Source organism: Malurus melanocephalus, unplaced genomic scaffold (assembly GCF_030028575.1).
Source record: "Malurus melanocephalus ecotype Western Australia unplaced genomic scaffold, MMel_1.1 scaffold_681, whole genome shotgun sequence".
NCBI classification, from domain to species: Eukaryota; Metazoa; Chordata; class Aves; order Passeriformes; family Maluridae; genus Malurus; species Malurus melanocephalus.
The window spans coordinates 50,189-68,926 of record NW_026623913.1 but is presented as its reverse complement, the minus strand read 5'-3'; the positions used below and the strand labels follow the sequence as shown (position 1 = coordinate 68,926).

General features: G+C 52.2%; 2 protein-coding genes across 4 annotated transcripts in view; both read left to right on the top strand.

Annotated features, from left to right (window-relative positions):
- Nucleotides 1–468, top strand: part of DUSP11 (dual specificity phosphatase 11) — an 8,197-nt gene extending 7,729 nt beyond the window's left edge. The window contains exon 11 of the mRNA XM_057384043.1: nt 5–468. Coding sequence (XP_057240026.1) covers nt 5–193 — 189 coding nt within the window. The 3' untranslated portion in view covers nt 194–468. The remainder of the gene's footprint in view (nt 1–4) is intronic.
- Nucleotides 469–2,156: 1,688 nt separating this feature from the next.
- Nucleotides 2,157–18,194, top strand: STAMBP (STAM binding protein). Of its 3 annotated transcripts, none has more exons than XM_057384051.1 (10): nt 2,157–2,417; nt 4,242–4,472; nt 9,605–9,680; nt 10,604–10,699; nt 11,388–11,718; nt 12,409–12,533; nt 13,265–13,402; nt 15,115–15,227; nt 15,596–15,695; nt 16,139–18,194. In XM_057384051.1, the coding sequence occupies exons 1-10, from the start codon at nt 2,191–2,193 to the stop codon at nt 16,193–16,195; spliced, it is 1,494 nt and encodes a 497-aa protein (XP_057240034.1). In that variant the 5' UTR covers nt 2,157–2,190; the 3' UTR covers nt 16,196–18,194. The 3 variants fall into 3 exon arrangements, with proteins under 3 accessions (XP_057240034.1, XP_057240033.1, XP_057240035.1); XM_057384050.1 differs by having other exon boundaries at nt 2,160–2,417; nt 11,385–11,718; nt 16,139–18,192; XM_057384052.1 differs by lacking the exon at nt 2,157–2,417 and adding an exon at nt 2,431–2,453 and having other exon boundaries at nt 11,385–11,718; nt 16,139–18,180.
- Nucleotides 18,195–18,738: the final 544 nt, after the last annotated feature.

Below are 18,738 nucleotides of genomic sequence, written 5' to 3'. Positions count from 1 at the left end.
GAAGCTGCAGCAGAGGGAGCCGTGCAGTTTGGCCCCAAGGAACTGTTGGGTTTCACCACCCACCAAGAAGAAGCACAAGGGACTGTTCCCCCCACAGAACCCCCATCCCTCTCCACCCCAGGAGYCCACACCCGTGAGGAAACGCCGGCGCCGGCACAAGAAACACAAACTGATGGAGGAGGAAATGTCCTGACAGCACATGGAATATTGTTCACAAGGAAAGCCCTACCAAGGCCCCATCCCCGCCCCACGGGAGCTCTGGGATGGGTCTCCCTTGGCTGGAAAGAGTGGCTGTAACTCCTTCAGGAACTGCCAGTCCAGGTGTGAAGCAGCTTWACAGGGCTATTTTTTAATTTTCTGTTTTCTCTTGCTCCGCACACCAATGCTTTTACAAGAAATTTTTTAATCCAATGCTGTACAGARTCTTATCCATGAGGGATGCAGTGAATAAATGTGGACTCAACCAGAGCTGGAATAATCCTAAAAAAACATCCTTGAGCATCATTATAACCTTTARCAAAACAGGTAACAGGAAAATTATCCACGAACATGAGAGGTTTATATCCAGAAAGGAGACAGGAGTCCTGTAACTTTATTAGAATAAAGGAAGAGGCCATGGGGCATTTCCATGGTGTCTCAGTTTGAGACAATCRTTTCAGAGAGAAGCATTACAGGATAAATGTTTCCTCTGAAGTGAAAAGTTTGATAATTTTTTTCCACCAATATGAAACAGAAGTTTGGGCAAATGTGAAAAGTAGTTTATTAACAAAACAAGGTGCCCACAGGACCCAGGTAAAAAAAAAAAATTRGTAACTGGTGGATATTTAAAACTGCAGGAACGCACGCCCCTCAATCCCCCACAGCCACTCGGCACGTGGTGTGGAGAAAGATGGCACGGCTCTTGTCCTAGGGAAAAAAGAAAAGGAACAAAAAAAAGTCCACGTGGCTGCTCAGGCCACAGTGGGAAGCTGTTGGTAGTCCTCTCTGTGGATGAAACAGAGGGCTCGGTGTGCATTTCTCTCGCTGGCTTGGCTTCTCCAGAGTCCGGGAGGAGACAGAGCGGCACCCGCGGCTTTTCCCCGCCCATCCCCGGCTGGTGGCGCTTCCCTCCCGGTTCTCGGACCGAAGTCCAGCTGAGCTACCAACAGCCCACGGCTTTTAACTGCCCGCACTGSCTTCCCAGCCATCCCTGCCCYTTCTTCCAGGTCACATTTAAAGGCACAGGCATATTTTGGGCATTTAAAGCAGACGAAATACAGGAATACAGGGTTGGCACAAAATCAACTCGACACATGGGGTCTCTCAAATCGTTTAGAGGATGCAGCCTCCTTTTTATCCCAAGTTCCCAGCCACATTTCTCTCTCTTTCCCCATTGGCTGAGGGACTGGAGAGGTACAGACTGCCCAAATCGCCTAATACAGACCCCCTTCCTAATTCCTTCGCCCCCTTTTTCTTTGTGTCTCTGTTCTTTGTCTCTAAGTCCAGGGATTTAGCAAGGCCTTGGGTCAGTCTGTGTCAAGTAGTGGAATTTCTGTGGAATTCCACTGCTTTTTTCACCTATCAGTGTTTTGCTTTACCTCGCAGCAGGCCCCACAGTTTATATACAAAGACATCTCCCTCTCATTCCTTTCACGGGCTTTTGTTGACTTCTTCAATTCATAATGAGAAGTAGGACTCAGCCTAAAAACACAAGAGTTTTTCTTCTTCCTTTTTACTCTTGCTAAAGTAATTCCCACTGTGTGCAAATTCGAGCCTGGGTGTGGAGCAGTCATTTCCCCCTGGATGGGCCTGAGGAGCCCGGCAGGATCAGCGGGGGGCAGGGGTGTTGGGCGGGGGTCTGGCCCGTGTTTTGGGTGAGAAGGGGCGGTTTGGGGCGGGACAGAGCAGCCCCGCCGCGCTGTACCCGTGTGCCGTGACGCCATGGCTTCTGGCGGTACCGGAGGGACAGGAAGCGGCTGCGCGGCCGGCCGGAAGTGGRTGCTGGGTGCTGCGTGCCCGGATGTTGTGACGGCTTGTGATTGGCTGTTGGAAGCGAGGCGGGGCGGCGCTGCGGCGGGTGGGGAAGAACCCGGAAGCGCTGAGGGACAGTGGCGGTCGGGCGGCCAGGTCAGGGATGGGCTGCGGACGGGCGGGTCCCGACCTCTGGCGGGGTATCCCTCTGAGCGCGGAGGGCGGCTCCAGGGGTCCAGAATGCGGTGCTGGGGTGTCCCGACCTCTCCCGAGAGAGCGCGCCAGGAGGGCTCCGGCTGGGGGGACCCGAGGGTCTCGGATCGGGTTCTGGTCGGGGTGGTCTGGAATCTTCTCTTTACGGAAGGGGATCTTCTCAGGGCTGTGGAATATTTCCCCTTAGGAAGGAGGATCCTGCTAAGGGGTTTTGGCCACGTGATCTTTCCTCTTAGGACAGGGGATCCCATCAGGTGACTGGCTGTGGGAGAGTTTGCCTTTAGGAAAAGGTATTTTCTTTCCCCTTAGGAAGGGGTATTTTTCCGTTAGGAAGGGGATCTGGCTTGGGGCGCCCCTTGCTCTCTTATGGGGGATGTGAGCTAGTCGGGACTTTGGTTGAGGGGTTCTGTTCTCGTTTTAGAGGGGAAGGCCTGGGTGGAGCTCCTTGGGGAGAGCTTTTTCGGGGTGAGAGGGAGCTGTTGGAACAGTCAGTGGGGTGGGGGCTTCCCAGTTCTCCCTTGCAGAGCAAGGGCTCAGGGGCTTGTGGAGGGCTCTGATTTTAGGGAGGGGTCACCCTCTGTCTTGGTGAGCTGGGGAGCATCTGGAGTTTGGGGGCTRCAGCTCTGGGGGGATGATTTGGGTACTTTTTATTTTGAGGGCTATGGGAGTTAGAGGGAGGGCATTGAGAGGGTGTCAGTGGTGTCTGTTTTCCCATGGGGCAAAGGACTGTGGGATTTTGCAGGAGGGTTATTTTGGGGAGGGGACTGACAGCTCTGGTTTGGAGGAGCAGCTGGACACCCATTCCCAGCAGAAGCACCTGTGGGGTGGGGGGGAAGCTGAAGTCCCCCTCCCTGAGCTGTAGCTGTCACATCCCAAAGGCCTTTGGCATGGAAGCCTCTGGCAAAGCTGAATCCTACTGGACAAGAGACTCACAGAGGCTCCTCCAGGGTGTGGGCTGGGAAACATGGTTCTGCCTGCTACAAGAAGGGGCTCCTGCCTCGGGATAACCCCAAAAGGGCCTCCCCTTCTCTCCCAGGATCCGCAGAGTCCACTAGAGACCTTTCGCTCCCTAAGGAAGGAGCCTCAGTGCATATATGGCATTTGAGATGCTCTAGARTCAGCCCTGCAATGTCAGAGGGATTCTAACCCTTACCTTGGTCCAGGGTGGCTTTTCCAAAGAAAAACTGCTTCTGATATAGGAGGAGGAGTATTGTGGAAGATTTCTGGGCTTGCTGCCCTTCAGTGCTGGTGCTTCCTCCACTGGGAATCCATCAGCTCCTGCCATAGGGCTGTGGTGATTTCCCACATGGATCAGGCCGTGGTGCATTCCTGGGGTGATGGGAGTGCCTCCCACAGCACAGRCAAGAGGAATTGCAAGTGTGCCTAGGCAAGAGCCACTTGGGAAGGGCTTTGTTGGGTAAGGATGGATCTGGGAGGATCCTGGTGCCATCAGGAAAACACTAGAAGGCTGAAACCCCTTATGGAGCTGCTCCTGCTCCTATCTGAGTGAAACTCCTTAGCCATGTCACTCCAAACTGGTGACCAGAACTGGGTTTGTTTTGTGGAGAAACAGCCAGAGTTGTTTTGGCTGGGATTTGGAGGGGTCAAAGCTGTCAGAGCTTGAAGCCAGTGTCCCGGGACTGACCTTGAATGTACTGTATCTGGTTTTCAGGTCATRCAAGTGAATATCCAAGTGCAGTGCCCAAAAAGAGCTGAACTTCTCCTGGGTTCCTCCCTCAGGACATATGTTGGCCTATGGATTAAATGCTTTTCTGCTGAGGTGGGGTGATTTCTGTCAAGGAAGAACAATCCTGAGGAAACTGGATGAGGCACTTCAGGATTGTCCAGTGCTAATTCCTGTGGCTGGGCRCTGAACAGGCTTCCCAGGRTTTGGTCGTGCACCTTGCCAGAGCTCCAGGAGTGTTTGGGCAGYGCTCTCAGGGACAGGCTGSGATTGTTGGGGTGTATGTGCRGGGCCAGGGGCTGGACTTGGTGATCCTATAACTCCTTCAAACTCAGCATATTCCCTGCTCCCTGTTCACACTGTTTTTGCTGACCCTGCCTCCCTCCCACCGCAGAGCCTCAGCACAGCCAATGTGTGTCACCATGCCCGGCCACGGCAGCGCCAGCCTCCCGCCCGAGGAGCGCGTCCGGCGGCTGATCCAGGCGGGGAGCAGCGTGGAGGTGAGCGAGGACATCCCCCCGCGGCGCTACTTCCGCTCGGGCGTGGAGATCCTGCGCATGGCCACCGTCTACTGCGAGGAGGGCAACATCGAGCACGCCTTCATCCTCTACAACAAATACATCACGTGAGAGCGGTGTGCCCTGGGGGCTGCGGGGGGTTCTGGGGTTGGGGTGAGTGTTCAGAGTTTCTCCGGACACTGCGGGGCCTTGGTGAGCTGGGAGAACTGCACAACTCTGGGTTCTGGCCAGAGCTCTGCTCCTGGGGGATTTTGGGTCCCACAGCTGGTGGGACTGACCAGAAGATGTGGTAAAGGTGAGAGGCACAAACCCACAGACACAGCTCACCTGTAAAARTTCACAGAATCCATAATCTCAGAATAGTTTAGCTTAGAAATCATYCAGTCCAAGCCCCTGCCCAGAAGGGTCACCTGGAGCAGGTGACCCAGGAACCCATCCAGGTGGGTTTGGAATGTGTCCAGAGAGGGAGACTCCAGACCCTGCCTGGGCAGCTCTTCTGGGACTCTGCCACCCTCTATGGGARGAAGTTCCTTCTCTTGAGGAGGAACTTCTTGTGTTTTAGTTTATGGCCATCAGTCCTTGTCGTGTCACTGGGCACCTATGGAAAGGGTCTGGTACCATCCTCTGATGCACCATTGAGATATTTGTATATATGGAAATGAGATTCCCTTTGGAAGCAGSCTGATCTTGGATTGCTCTGTCCCTCTGGAGACTCCTGTCAGCAGCGGAGGGATTTTGTCTACCTGTAAGTCAGAGTTTTCAGGTGTTTCATCCTAAATTTGCCTCAATTTTTCTCTAGCTTGCTGTGACATCATAGGGCTGGTCAGGGATCCCTGGTTGGGATCTCAGTATCTGGTATTTACCTGAAAGGTTTGAGGCTGGGTTGTGGTTTCTCTAATAAACCACCTTCAGAGGAGAAGCYTGTTTTACTCTGAGGTTACTACAGCCTTTCACAGCAAGGAGATTTACTCCTTTAGGAGCAGGGACCACTTGGGGATTTATTCTTATACCTTCTCTTTATATTATATTTAGGAATATAATCCACGCCCCACAAACACAGCAATGTGCCTGCCACTGTTTTAAGGGATGAAAACCTTGATCCTCAGAAATTATCTCAATGGCACAGTGTCCTGTTCCTGTAGGGTTTTTTCCCTAAATCCTGTCCCTCCTGGTTCTACCCAGTGCCACTGGCATGGTCTCTACTGTGCCCACTCTACCCACTGACCCGCAATATGGTTGGCATCTCCGTGGGTATTTTCACTCCCTGACCCCGTGTGCAGGGTTCCTGCACCTTAAATCCAACACATTTTTCTCTGATTAGTTTTTCTTCCCCTCTTGTACTTCCTGAGCTTTTATGGGCATCTTGGCGAGAGCTGGGAGCTGGGAAGTGTAAAACCTTTGGGAAGATTGCCAGGCCGGTTATGCAGCTGGCGCTGAAGGAGAAACTTTTTAACTAAACAAATGGGCTGCTTCATTGTAGCAGTGAGAGGTGCTGGGTTCTCTTTCCAGCAGCTTTCAAATGCTCTTGGTATTTTCTGCCTGACTACTGGGCTGCCAATAGGGTGGAAAGCCTTTCCTTGGTGGGATTTCTCCAGTGCTGACGAATGTGAGCTCCTACCCTGGATTGTCCAAAAATAGGAACATAATGCCACTGTCATTTCTTCCAATGAAGATGGGAAGCTGAAGCTCAAGCAAGAGGTTTGATGTTTTCTAGGTGTCCTTATCCAGAGAGCAAGAGGAGGCGTTGATAATTAACTGTAGCCTCTCATGGAGGCTCTTCTCTCCCTTTTCTAGGAATGGGACCAGGCTTGGGGAGCTAGGGGTGTTCAGCCTGGAGAAGAGAAGGCTCTGGGGGCATCTTACAGCCCCATCCAGTGCCTAAAGCAGATTATAAAAAGCAGGGGGYGGGACATCTTATACAGACAGAGAGTGTTAGGCCAAGGGGAGATGGTTCAAACAGCCAGAAAGCAGGGTTAGGTGGGRTATTGGGAAGGAATTCCTCCCTGTGAGGGTGGGGAGCCCTTGGCACAGGTTGCCCAGAAAAGCTGTGGCTGCCCCATCCCTGGAAATGCCAGATTRCACAAGGCCTGGAGCAACCTGGRATAGTGGAAGCAGGGGGTGGGACTGGATGAACTTTAAAGTCCTTTCCAATCCAAACCATTCTGGGATTCTATGACTCTTCCCTCACCTGCAGGCAGTGCTGTGGCTGTCCTTTCACAGAGCCTAGCTCCCTCCCAGGGCTATGGCCTTGTGCAGGTGCTTTCTCCTTTGGGAAGGGGAGGATTCCAGCCCTGAGAAGCACAAGAGAGGCTCTTGGCTTGGTGTGTTTGGTGGGAAGGGAGGGCATCATCCCTGGGAGCAAGGTGTGCTACAAGTGGCTTTAGGAGGCTGAATTTCCTGTTATTTATCTTTCCAGCCCTCCCCAAGACTGAGCTCAGGGCCTGAATGATACAGGGAGGTCTTTCATGGCACCTGATTTTGGAAGGCCATTGGCTATGACAGTCTTGTCCAGACATAGAGTAATCCCCAGATCCTCGGGTCCATACCCAGATTCCCATCAAGGAGCAAGTTCCCTTCTGGCCTCCAGCCTCCTGCAAGGTCCAGTGCAGCTCATTTGGCTGCACAGCTCCTCTCTTTTCCATAAGGGAGCAAAGCTTTCTCAGCCTTCAAGGAGGGATGGAAAGCAGCMTGTCCAGAGAAGCTGTGGCTGTCCCATCCCAAGGTCAGGTTGGAAGGGGCTTGGAGCAATGTGGGATAGGTGTCCCTGCCATGGCAGAGGGTGGGACTGGATGATCTTTGAGGTTCCTTCCCACCCAAATTATTGCATGATTCTATAACTAGCTCTAGGACTCTTAATACTTGTCAGCTTGTAAGACTTTCCGTGTTATTGTCCTGAGCAGCAGCTTCTCCATGAGCCAAGTGGGTGTTTTCCTTGAAACACTATCAGGAACACTCAGGTTAATTTTGGTAGGGCTAAGTAAGAAAGAAAAAAATAATAAGACAAAACTTTTCTGTGGTGTTTGAGCTCCTTGATTKGCTTGGATCAGCTCCAGGGACTTGTGAGGGTGTCACAAGGGACTCAAGATCCACCAGTTTGTCCTGGGTGCTGGAGCTGTGCTTAAAAATAGCCCTGGCTGTGGCTGCTCAATGCCAAACAGTTGCTGCTTCATTGGGCTTGGGAGCAAGCAGAAGTTTGAACCAGCCCAGAACTGCTGGCTGTGGGAGCTGCAGGTTTTGGTCTTGCCAAGCCTCAGCAGGGCTGTCAATAAGAAACATAAGCTATTCCTGCTCTTCCTCTCCCCCATCCCAGCCTGCCTCTGCTGCTTTTGTCCTGGAGTTTTCCTCTGGCTACCTGAGCCCTCCTCTCATCCTCTCGCCCACTCTTTCCCCACTTCCTGACTTGTGGAAATCCAGCTGTCTGCTGGTTTTTCCATCCTGTCCAGGCCAGCATCTGCTCTTAATCCTCTTAATTAATCCCTTCCATTTTAATCTATGAGCTGTTGGCAACGCTCAGGGCCTTGTGTCTTCTAAGCACAGTGACCTACTTCACACCCTCAGCTCAGAATAGGGACCTCACTGGGGATTTGGGAGGGAGCAACAGCCTTTTCATGGCTCCAGGTTGTGCCCTGGCTATGCTGATCTTGCATCCTCACCAGGAGCATTTAGGATGGCTAAAAAGTCCTTCCTCATCCCAGGGGACTGAGGGTTTAGAGCAGCTKTGTTTGTTTACTGCACACACAGTGGTTTTCAGAGTGTCTTGCTCTGTGCCCCCTAATTTTTTCTGGCTTGGCTTTGCATGGTTGGTTTGTGCTGCTCTCTGGGGCACAGTCTGGTCCTCTTATTCCCTTATTCTTYGTGCCTGGGCACATGGCTGCTCTCCAAAGGAGCTGGAACATCCTCCTGCAGGTGCAGAGTGGCCAAGAGGCAGGAAGGAGAACAGGAATTTTGGRTTATTCCCAAAGCTTTATGGACACCCAGAGTCAGCAAAGCTCCACTTTCATGAGAGAAGGGCCCAGCTAAGCCCCCCTATGTTCACCCTGAGCAGTCTGTCACCACTGGGGACTTGGCTACAGAATAACTCTGGGTGTCTCAAACCTGGGGATCCTCAGAGAGCTGAGCCACTGTGACCTGCCCTTTGTTTGTGGGATTTTGTCCTTGTTCCAGTGCTTGCAGAACTCTTTCTGCATTTTATCCTGTCCTGCAGAGCTCCATGCAAGTATCTCATTATGGCCTTCCAGTACTTAAAGRAGGCTTAAAAAAAACCAGGAGAGGGACTTTTTGCATGGACAGACAGTGGTAGAACAGGAGGGGTTACAGGAGAGGTTTAGATTGGATGTTARAAATAAATTCTTCCCCATGAGGATGGTGAGGGCCTGGGGTGGAATTCCCAGGGAAGTGGTGSCTGCCCCATCCCTGAAAATGTCCCAKGCCAAGTTGGACCGGSCTTAGAGCARCCTGGGATAGTGGAAGGTGTCCCTGMCCATGGGGGTGGGACTAGATGAGCTTTTTTAAGCCAGCCCATTCTGGGATTCTCTRAAGGGGAAAACAGTTAGCCCAGCTGTAGAGAAACTCTTGATYAACCTGTTCATACTTGTGCTGGCAGCAGGATGATGTTGAGCTCAGTCTTGATTTCCCAGCCCAAAGCCAGGACAGAATTCACCCTCCTGTCTGGAATACCTGAGGTGCTCAGGCTGCAGAGCYCAAAGCTCCCAGTGCAGCAGCTTGGGATGCTGGGAATTTGCTTTTAGCTCACTTGCAAGTTTTCCCTGTCCAAGGTCTGAGTTAACTTCCCCTCGTGCACAAACTCTTTGTGCCCCAGTGCAGAATGACAGTGAGCTTTGAGTCAGCYGAGTCCTTGAGCTTGGGTGGAATCCCAGGATGCTCCCAGGTATTGGCAGATGCCCAAGCACCTTCCTGAATCAATGCTGTGTCCTTGATGTTCTGGACCAACTAATTAATGGCTCTCTTCAAAACAAACGTATTTATTCCTGAGGATCATTTYCAGAGTCCAGGTGGAAGGAAAACTTGTGTGAGGCACTCCTTGGGATCAAATGAGATCTCCTGTGTGCTGTGAAGAGCTCTGGAGGTCATTATGGAATGAAGGTTTTCCTGCAGAAAGACAGACTGTCCTGACAGGAAGCATAGGACTCCAGGGGTTGCCCAAAATGCTACTGACTGTCCTGTGCTTGTCCCTTCCTGTCCTGACTCAGAACTGCAGTTTCTGTCCTGTTTTTTCCAGGCTCTTCATTGAGAAGCTGCCACAGCACCGTGATTACAAAACTGCCGTCATTCCCGAGAAGAGGGAGACGGTCAAAGTAAGTGGGGACACTGCCAAGTCTGGAATGGGAATGTTATCACTGTTATCAGCCTTCAGTTTCCATGGCTTTGGGATGAATGATCCACACAAATGCTGAGAAGCCTTGGCTGGCCAGGCAGTTCTGACCTCTTGGGAGTTCAGATTCTCCAAGAAATCTGCTGGGGGGCTRGAACATGTCCAGAGATGGGAACAAAATTAGGAAAGGCTCTGAAGCATCAGGAGCAGCTGAGGGAGCTGGGAGCATCTAAGCTTGGAGCAAAGGAGGCTCGGGGGGACCTTGTGGCTCTGCACAACTCCATGAGATGAGAGCAAAGGTCCTCATGTTGCACCAGGGAAGGCTTGAGTTCGATATTGGGAAAATTTCTTTCCCAGATACATTGTTCAGTCCTGGTACAGGTTTCCACCATCCCTGAAAGTGTTTTGAAACACTTGGATGTGATGCCTGGGGATATGATTTAGTGGTGGACATGGCAGTACTGGGGGAATGGTTGAACTTAGTGATCTTGGAGGTATTTTCCAACCTAAACAATTCCATGATTCTCTGAGTTAGGCTTTGGGAGATTCTAACTCCATTGCACTTGCACGGGGCTGGCCATGGTGTCCAATTTCCTTCCTGTTGAGCACTGGGGTGTTCTTTCTTTTCCTTTTAAACTCTCTGCTTTTTAAAGACCACATGGTTTTTCCATGTGTGGTGGCTGGATGCTCAAAGTGGTGAATTTCCAGGTAATCCTTAAGARATTTCTCACAGCCACAAGAAGCTACAGCTGCTCTGCTCAGTGTTGACCAGAAGAGGAAAGGACAGCACTGCCGGAGTTCTTGCTTGGTGATTTCAGTGGTGGATTTTGGACTCTTCAGCTAGTCAGATTTTGTTTTTCTTGCCCTGGGGCTGTCCCATTCTGATGCCTGTGTTTTCTCCCCCAGAAACTGAAGGAAGTAGCCTTTCCCCGAGCCGAAGAGCTCAAGGAGGAGCTGTTAAAGAGGTACGCCAAGGACTATGCTAAATACAAGGAGCAGGAGGTGAGTGAGAGGAGACTGGAGGCCTGTGCTCCTCAGGAGACCCTCAGCCTCAAAGGGTTTGGAAGAAGGCAGGTCTCCAGGGCTCCCTGGGTGCTTGGGAATGCCAAGTCTGGGTAGCCCCAACTTGCAGGGCCCAGGCACGTCCCCTGCAGCACAGGACGGGCCTTGCTGTCACTGTGGGTGATTTTCAGAGGCTYTTCCTCATGCATCCCAAGGCAACCTGAGCTGGGGCTGTTTGGTTGGTTTATTCTGTTTGTCCCAACATGACATCCAGGTCTTATGGTCCAGAAACTCAGCATGGGCAAAGATCTAGGGTTCTGTGGGCAAAGCAGACATTTCTGCAGTCAGTTTTGCTATGTACAARTGTGACTTTAGAGACAGGATAGAGGGAAATAAATCCAGGATTGTAATTCTATGGAAGAGGGAGGGTAAAACAGTGGTTTCACTGCCCTTGGTCCAGCTGGCTCTGGATCTGCGTTCTGCAAACTGAAGTTTCCTTGCAGAGAATGCTGTTTGTTGGTGACCTTTTGCAGACATTTAGAARTAACCTGGGGATAGTTGTGGGTCTGCAGAGGCTTCGTGTTCCACSATGGGCCAGTGTCCCCCTCTCTGCTCCTATCCCTTGGCAGATACCTCCTTACAGCAGGAGGAAGAAGAGTAATTTGCACACACTTTGGCTTTGCAGCAGCAGCTGGAAGAGGAGAAGACTCGGGTAGCCCTAATGAAGCAGCAGCAGGCAGAGCAAGAGCAGTTCCATGCCTTTGAAGAGATGATCCGGCAGCAGGAGCTGGAGAAGGAACGCCTGAGGATAGTGCAGGAATTTGGAAAGCCAGAGCCAAGTCCCGAGTCTCTGGATGGACCCCTTGTTCCTGGCGTGGAAAAGCCCCCAACTGATTTAATCCCAAGGGTTCCAGTCTCTCCTGTTCACCCAGCAAGCCCATCAGCAGTGACTATCCCATCCAAACCTCCTGTTGTGGACAGATCTTTGAAGCCCAGTACTTTGGGAAGCACAGAAAACAGTTAGTATCTCTTGGAGCATCCCTTCTTCCCTGGTGAGGCTGAGCAAAACAGACATTTTATCTGGGAGACTCTTGGAATTATCTGATCATGACTCCRTGCCTCTGAGGGGTTTGCTCTTCTAAGTCACTAGATATGATCCAGTGAACACTGATAGTGTTGGAGAGAGCTGTCTTCTCTTGGGAATGCACCCTCCATGCTTTTCCAGTCGGTCTCTCTGCTCTTCCAGAATCTGCAGCCTATTTGCCTTTCCTTGATCCAAATTCTTGTTGGAGATTGGGGTTTAGTTCCTGGCTGGACTGACTGAATCCTCCTCCTGACCAAATTCTACTAAGTATMGTTCTAAAATACTGATTCAAACTTTTCAGATGGCTGGGTCTTGCCCAATGACACATCCTGCTTTAAAGAACATTTTTTAAGTGTGTGTGGTTTCATTTTTGCTAATGAAATACTCCTTTTGATACCCTGAGAAAGGATTCTTCTTGTCTCTATGTCTCTCTCTGTTCTGAAAGAGGTGGTGCCTGTCCTTTATGAAGTATTAGAGTGACATATTTCTCTGTGCCTGCTAGTGGAAGGGGCATTTATCTTCCCAGATGGATTTTCTCAGTTTCATCCATTGATATCTTGCCCTGAGGGATCATTCCTCCAGTATTCCTGACTCTTTGYTCACTGTGCTCCCACTCTCCCCACAGATGCAGGTGTGGATGCCCTGCGCCAGGTCATTGTCCCCAGGGAGCTGTGCCAAAAATTCCTGCAGCTGGCTGATGCCAACACAGTGCGGGGTGTGGAGACCTGCGGGATCCTCTGCGGGAAGCTGGTAAGGGGACAGCCCTAATGGAGACCCTGGAAGTGGACAAGCACTACCATAGCTTTGGAAATGCCTCAAGGACCCTGATTTTTCTCCTGGAGCTCTTCAGTGTAGTTTCAAGCTTGCGAGCATTAGGGATGATCTGCTTCTCCCTTTCCTCGTTTTCAGATTAGGATTTCCCCACCTGAGTGAGGTGCCAACCTGCTTCCTCAGCTTCCTCTCTCCTGTTGGTGTCTCTGCTGGGTACATGCCTCAAGCACTGGTGGCATTCCTGGCGATAGGCAGCTCCAGGCACTTGTCCTTTGGGTGTCCCAGCTGGTGATSCTCATGCAGACAAGGCTGACAGGACACTGTTCTCCCCCAGAGTTTGTGTGCCCAGATTTCATTGGCAGCTCTATCCCATCTGCCCCGAGCCACTCACAGAAGTTTGCTTTGAAATGAAGTTGTTTGATGTAGCAACTTCTTGCAGTCCAGCTGCTTCCAGACACTGGGGATTGTTTAGGGATGAGGCATCATCCCCTYTTGAGTGGAGAGCTTASTTTGGGGGGTGTCCAGGATTTCTCYGAGCTCCTGTGGGTGCTCTGTACAGCAGGGAGAATGAAACAGGAAGAGAACCCTGCAACTCCTTTGTCGGTAACGTGGAGCTGCACTTACAGATGGGTGATGGATGCATCCATGGGCTTGGGAAATTCTCTCATGTCGAGGGGGTAACATCCTCCTGTGCTGCCACTGCCTTGCAGATGAGGAATGAGTTCACCGTCACACACGTCATCATCCCCAAGCAGCTGGGAGGCCCTGATTCCTGCACCACTGAGAATGAGGAGGAGCTTTTCATCATCCAGGACCAGCATGGCCTCGTCACACTGGGCTGGATCCATGTGAGTCTCCTTCCTCTGGCACTTCCCAACAGGCCTGGCCTCCAGCCCGRAGGGGAAGGGGTGGTGGAGAAGGGCTGGAGGAGAAGTTACTGGAGGAGATCGTGGGGAATGGACAGCAGCCTTCRGTTGGGTTTCTGCCTCTGGTTACATTTCTGCCTCTGGTGCAGTCTCATTCACTACTCTGATGGAGAAATCCAGGCCTGGTTTATGTTTGGGTTCCTTCCTAAAGCATCAGGCCCTTTGAAAGGGAGGGAGGAAAGGTTTAGGTGAGATAYTGGGAAGGARTTCTTCCCTGTGAGGGTGATAAGGCCCTGGCACAGGTTGCCCAGAGAAGCTAAGGCTGCCCCATCCCTGGAAGTGTCCAAGACCTGGTTGGACGGGGCTTGGAGCACCCTGGGATAGTGAAAGGTGTCCCTGCCCATGGCAGGRGGTGGGACTGGATGAGCTTKAAGGTCCCTTTGAACCCAACCAGTCTGGGATTCTRTGGAAGTGGGATCTTAGATATGCAGCTCATGYTTCCTCCAGCTAAAAACTGACTCCAGTGGCACTGTGGGGCCATCCCAAGCTCTCCTCCTAGAAGGACACATCTTCCATGCTGTATCCCTGTGCAGTTCTGCATTCCAGGCAGCAGTGGGATGTGCCAGTTGCAGACTCCTCCCTGGCTGCCCCGCTGTCCCCATGGAGCCTTTGGCAGTCAGATCCATGCCAAGCAAAACGTTTGGAGCTGCTGAGTAATCTCTCGAAAGCAGCAGCTGCCCTGAAGGCTTAGACAAGGAAATGCTGCTGCTCCAAGTGCCTGGTCCTTGCAGGGTGGCTGCTCCACGGCCACCTCTGCAGTGACAGCCCTGCCACATTGGTGGATCCTCCAGAATTCCTTTGACCCTTCTGCTGGTCTTGGAAAAACAAAAAAAAAAAAAAAAACCAGCAAAAGAAGCAAGAGCTTTCAGCAGGAGTTAAGGTGTGAAATCCAGCTGTCAGCAGGAGTTGGGTGAGGTGGTAGCTGTCAGAGATTGTACAGCCCTCCATGGAATATGATATCCTGAAGTGCTGTGACACCATGGGATGTGCTGAGCCCCAGGAGCTGCACTTCAGAAATGTGTGAAGTGCCCTGCAAGGCACAAGTGCCCTGCAAGGACGTGTCTTAAAGGTGTGATTTTTCATGGGATGTGACAGGAATGTAGAGCTCCTCTGGTATGTAACTCCAAATAGAAAACAGGAGCACATGTTTTAAGGACAGTCCAAGAAAAAGGGGCAATGAGAGAGCTGGAAGGGACTTTCAGTAAGAGCAGGGAATGATCTGAGAGCAAGGGGGAATGGCTTCCCACTGCCTGAGGGCAGGGTTAGATRGGATAATGGGAAGAAATTCTTCCCTCTTAGTGGGATGAGGCTCTGGCACAGGTTGTCCAGAGCAGCTGTGGCAGAGCAGCTGTGGCTGCTCCGTCCCTGGAGGTGTCCAAGGTCACATTGGGCAGGGCTTGGAGCACTCTGGATAGTGGAAGGTGTCCCTGCCCATGGCACGACATGGAGATGTGTGGTCTTTAAGATCCCTCCAACCTAAACCATTCCATGAATTACACTCTCAGTTTGCAGGTGTGCCCCCTGYGCCTGGAGGAGCTGTCTCCTCTGTCAGAAGATTCTCTTGGCAGACACGATCCCTTGGGACCAGTTTTCCAAGCCTGTTTTAACTGTTATCCTTGTGTTGCCTGTTTCAGACTCATCCCACACAGACAGCCTTCCTGTCTAGCGTGGACCTGCACACCCATTGCTCCTACCAGATGATGCTGCCAGAGTCCATCGCTATYGTGTGTTCTCCCAAATACCAGGAGTGAGTCTGGATTCCAGGAATCTGTATGTGGGGTGGGGAAGGCTTTTCCCCTCTGCCCAGGCTGTTTACCACACCCTTCCTCTCTCAGATTCCTGGTGTGGGGATAAAATTTCACATTGCACGTTACTGGAGAGCTCTTGGGAGCTGCTTTGGGGGGCTGGGCAGGGGTTGCCCACCCCTGACAGGAGGCTCAGGGCTGGGGAGAGGAGTTTCCCAGGCACTGGGGAGTCCCACACAGAAGAGTGTCCCTTGGTCTCAATCTCTGCTCCTCCTGGAGATGAGTAGCCCCAAATGTGCTCCTTGGGGCCCAGGGGATGTGGCTGTACCTGCAGAGGTTTGAGCTACAGAGCTCGTGTTTCTTTGGTCAGGACAGGGTTTTTCAAGCTGACAGAGCATGGCCTGGAAGAGATCTCAGCCTGCCGGCAGAAGGGGTTTCACCCACACTCCAAAGACCCCCCTCTCTTCACGGTGAGTCCCCCCAGAAGCCATGGGGTCTGTGAGGTGGAGAGTTGGTGTGTTGGACACTTCACTTGAATTAAATCCATGTTGAGGTGCTGGGCTGTGACCAGAAGGCTCAGCCTGTCCGGTGCTGGTCTCCAATTACCAGAGTGGAGATGCAGGAGCATCYCAAGGTTGGAGATGTGATGAAGAGCTCCTCACTGCAGAAACAGGGCGAGGCAGCAGCAATATGCTGTTTTGGGTGGGGGGTGGGGGGGATGGGGGGTGTGAATGTGTGTTTGGGCCCTGTGTGGCACCGAGCAGGGCCAGCAGTTGGGGCAATCCCAGGAACTGCTCCAAGGGCTGTTCTGGGAAGGGCACTGGCTTCAAGTTGTGTCAGAAGGTAGAGGAGACTCACCTGAGCTGTGGGAACACCTGAGTAATCCCCTGTCCCCTCTTTTCCTCTCTTCCAGACCTGCAATCACGTGTCAATAGTCGAGGGGGATGTGGTCCTGATGGATCTCCGATAAGCCTCTTGCCTTATCCCTTCACAGGAACCATCCACCTTYCTTTAGACCTAGGGAATTTGTTTTCTTCCTCCTGTAGCAGATGTTTTCTACCTTGTAGTGATCCCTYCCCTCCCTTCCCTGTGGTGGAACTGGATCCCTGCCCTCAGTGGGAGCACCTGTGACCTCAGTGCCTGGCATGGGGCTGGCAGATAGGCCCAGGCTCAAGGTGTGGGAAAAAGCTGGGAACTCAGAGACAGAAGCCAACACTAATGCAGTTGTAGAACTCTAATCCATGGTTGAACGGCCTCCTGGAGARGTTCCCTGTGACTTGCTGCAACCGTGAGGTGTGGAAATCTCTTCAAGTGCTTTTGGGACTTGACCARTTTAACCCATGCCCTGTTTTGTCCCTCTTTCTGGGTTGCTTGGTCTCAGCAGAGCTTCCAGGAGCAGATAAATCTTTCCTGAAGTTTAAAATCAAACCTTGCTGATCCCTCTCACGCCCACACGATCTCAGTGCTGCTTCTGCTTCCTGGTACTTGTGTGTCTGCCTGGGGAGGGAAGAGGGTCCAACCTCCTCTGGGATCTCTCAGCATTTCATGGCTGAAGATGCCTGCATGTGGCCCTCCTTTGCACCAGCTGCCTCATCCCAGCAGTGTTTAGGGGTGTCTGGAGATTGTGTCCATTTTGGGGGATCCACCGAYGTTACCATGGAGGAGCTCAGTCTCCTGGCTGCCATCACTGCTCCAAGATGGGATTCCAGCAGCTTTGACCACTTCCATCCTCAAAGATCCCTGTGCCTGATTGTCTGTGTACATCCAAAAGCAGCAGGAAGCCTGTTCCTGCCAAATGCAAGCGCTTCATGACGTCGCWGTTGTGCGCGACAGAGCTGGGACTCTCCTCCGAGGTGCTTTAGTCGGGTGCCAAGCAGAGATTTTCCTTCCCTGTGCTCCCTGCTGAGCCCCAGCCCTCAGCGGGGAGGGAAGCAGCAGCATTCCAAGGTGGAAGGCAGCTGTGCTGAGGGCTGAGTGATCCACATCCCCACATCCCTCTCAGGATGGTCAGCACATGGCTRTGCGGGGAGGGGAAGAGGCTGGAGCTGCCTTCCCACCTGGCATGCAAACATCCGTGTCCTTATGTCGTGTCCTTGTACATCCAGCACCCCGTGGTGTTCCCTTTAACACACATGGATTGGATTATCGAGGCTGGGCCTCCTGTGCCACTTGTTTTCTTTGAGCTCTCTCCGTGGGTTGGGGGCCTAGCTCAGAGGGAATCCATTTCTTTGGGGGTTGGTGTGTTTGTGGCAGCCCCTGCGTGACAAGTGCTGCTCCCATCTTTTCCCCAGTCACATTCTGGAACAGGCTGGCCCCAGGGGTGGGAGGCGAGCGAGGGGCCTTCAGGGCACCTCTGGGARCTCATTTTCAGACCTAATTAATTTAAACCATGCTCAGAAGGGTTTTGCAGTTTCCATGTAGGATTGTTCATCCCACAGCTCTCCACAGCACAGAGCAGCTCTTCACCCTGAGGGCTCCCCCACAGCCCCTTGTGGGGACACAAGGTGGAAAAACACATCTTGCAAAGCAGCAATTCCTTCAGATTGGTTTGGAATATCACAAGGAATTTATCCCAGCTCCYCATCCCTGCAGGTGTCAGGTGTAAACTGGCTCCAGCACCCACTGGGAAGAGGAGCTGGTGGCACATCACTACTCTTGGYTTTCTCAATGACTGAGAAACGTTCCCAGAGAATTTTGCACATTTCTTGGAGCAGGGAGTTCCTCAGGTCAGGGGCCAGCTGCTACCTTCCTCCCAGCGCTGCTCCCTGAGCTCCCTGCTTTTTCATCACATTTTTTCACTACAAGTCCTTGAGTCATGGCTTTGTGGGTCAGTGAATGTCAATGTTCTGGCACTGCTCCCCCATCCCACAAACCCACCCTGGCTCCCCAGCTGTGCTAGATGACTGTTACACCTTAAAATCACCAAAATGAGATTGGCTTCAGGAGAAGCTGAACGCGAATATAAACTATACTTTGCAGGARTGATTTATCTGTAACAATGTGGGTTATGTGTTTTGGGGGGGTTCCTGCAGGCAGGGAGTGATGCTTATCTCCACGTCAGGAGTGGGAATGCATCCAAATCCCTCTCACCATCCCTCTTCTCACGGTTTGTCCATCCTCAGCAGCATCCTGAGATGTTCCAAGCCTGAACATTCCTCCTGAGGGAGGTGCTTAGGGCTGGGGCAGCACTAGGAATTTTGAAATCCAGCGGCAAAGAAGGGATTGCTCCCTCCTCATCCCATGCTCATCCCAGCCTTGCCTGTGCCGTGGGATGCCTGGCGTTCCTGCAAGCATCCCGGGGCCGCCAGCAGCTGGATTGGCTGCAGGGGCCAAACCTTTCCTTTTTAGGCTGCGTTTGGGCTCCCACTTGGGGCTGCGCTGCCGCCGGTCCCGCTCCAAAGCTGCGTGGGCTGGGAGGGTCAGGGATGCCACAGGGATGGGGGAAGCCTGGAGCTGACCTATCCCCAGTAAGTGATGTGTCCTGGAGCTGCTGAGGGGTGGCTGGGGTTGGTG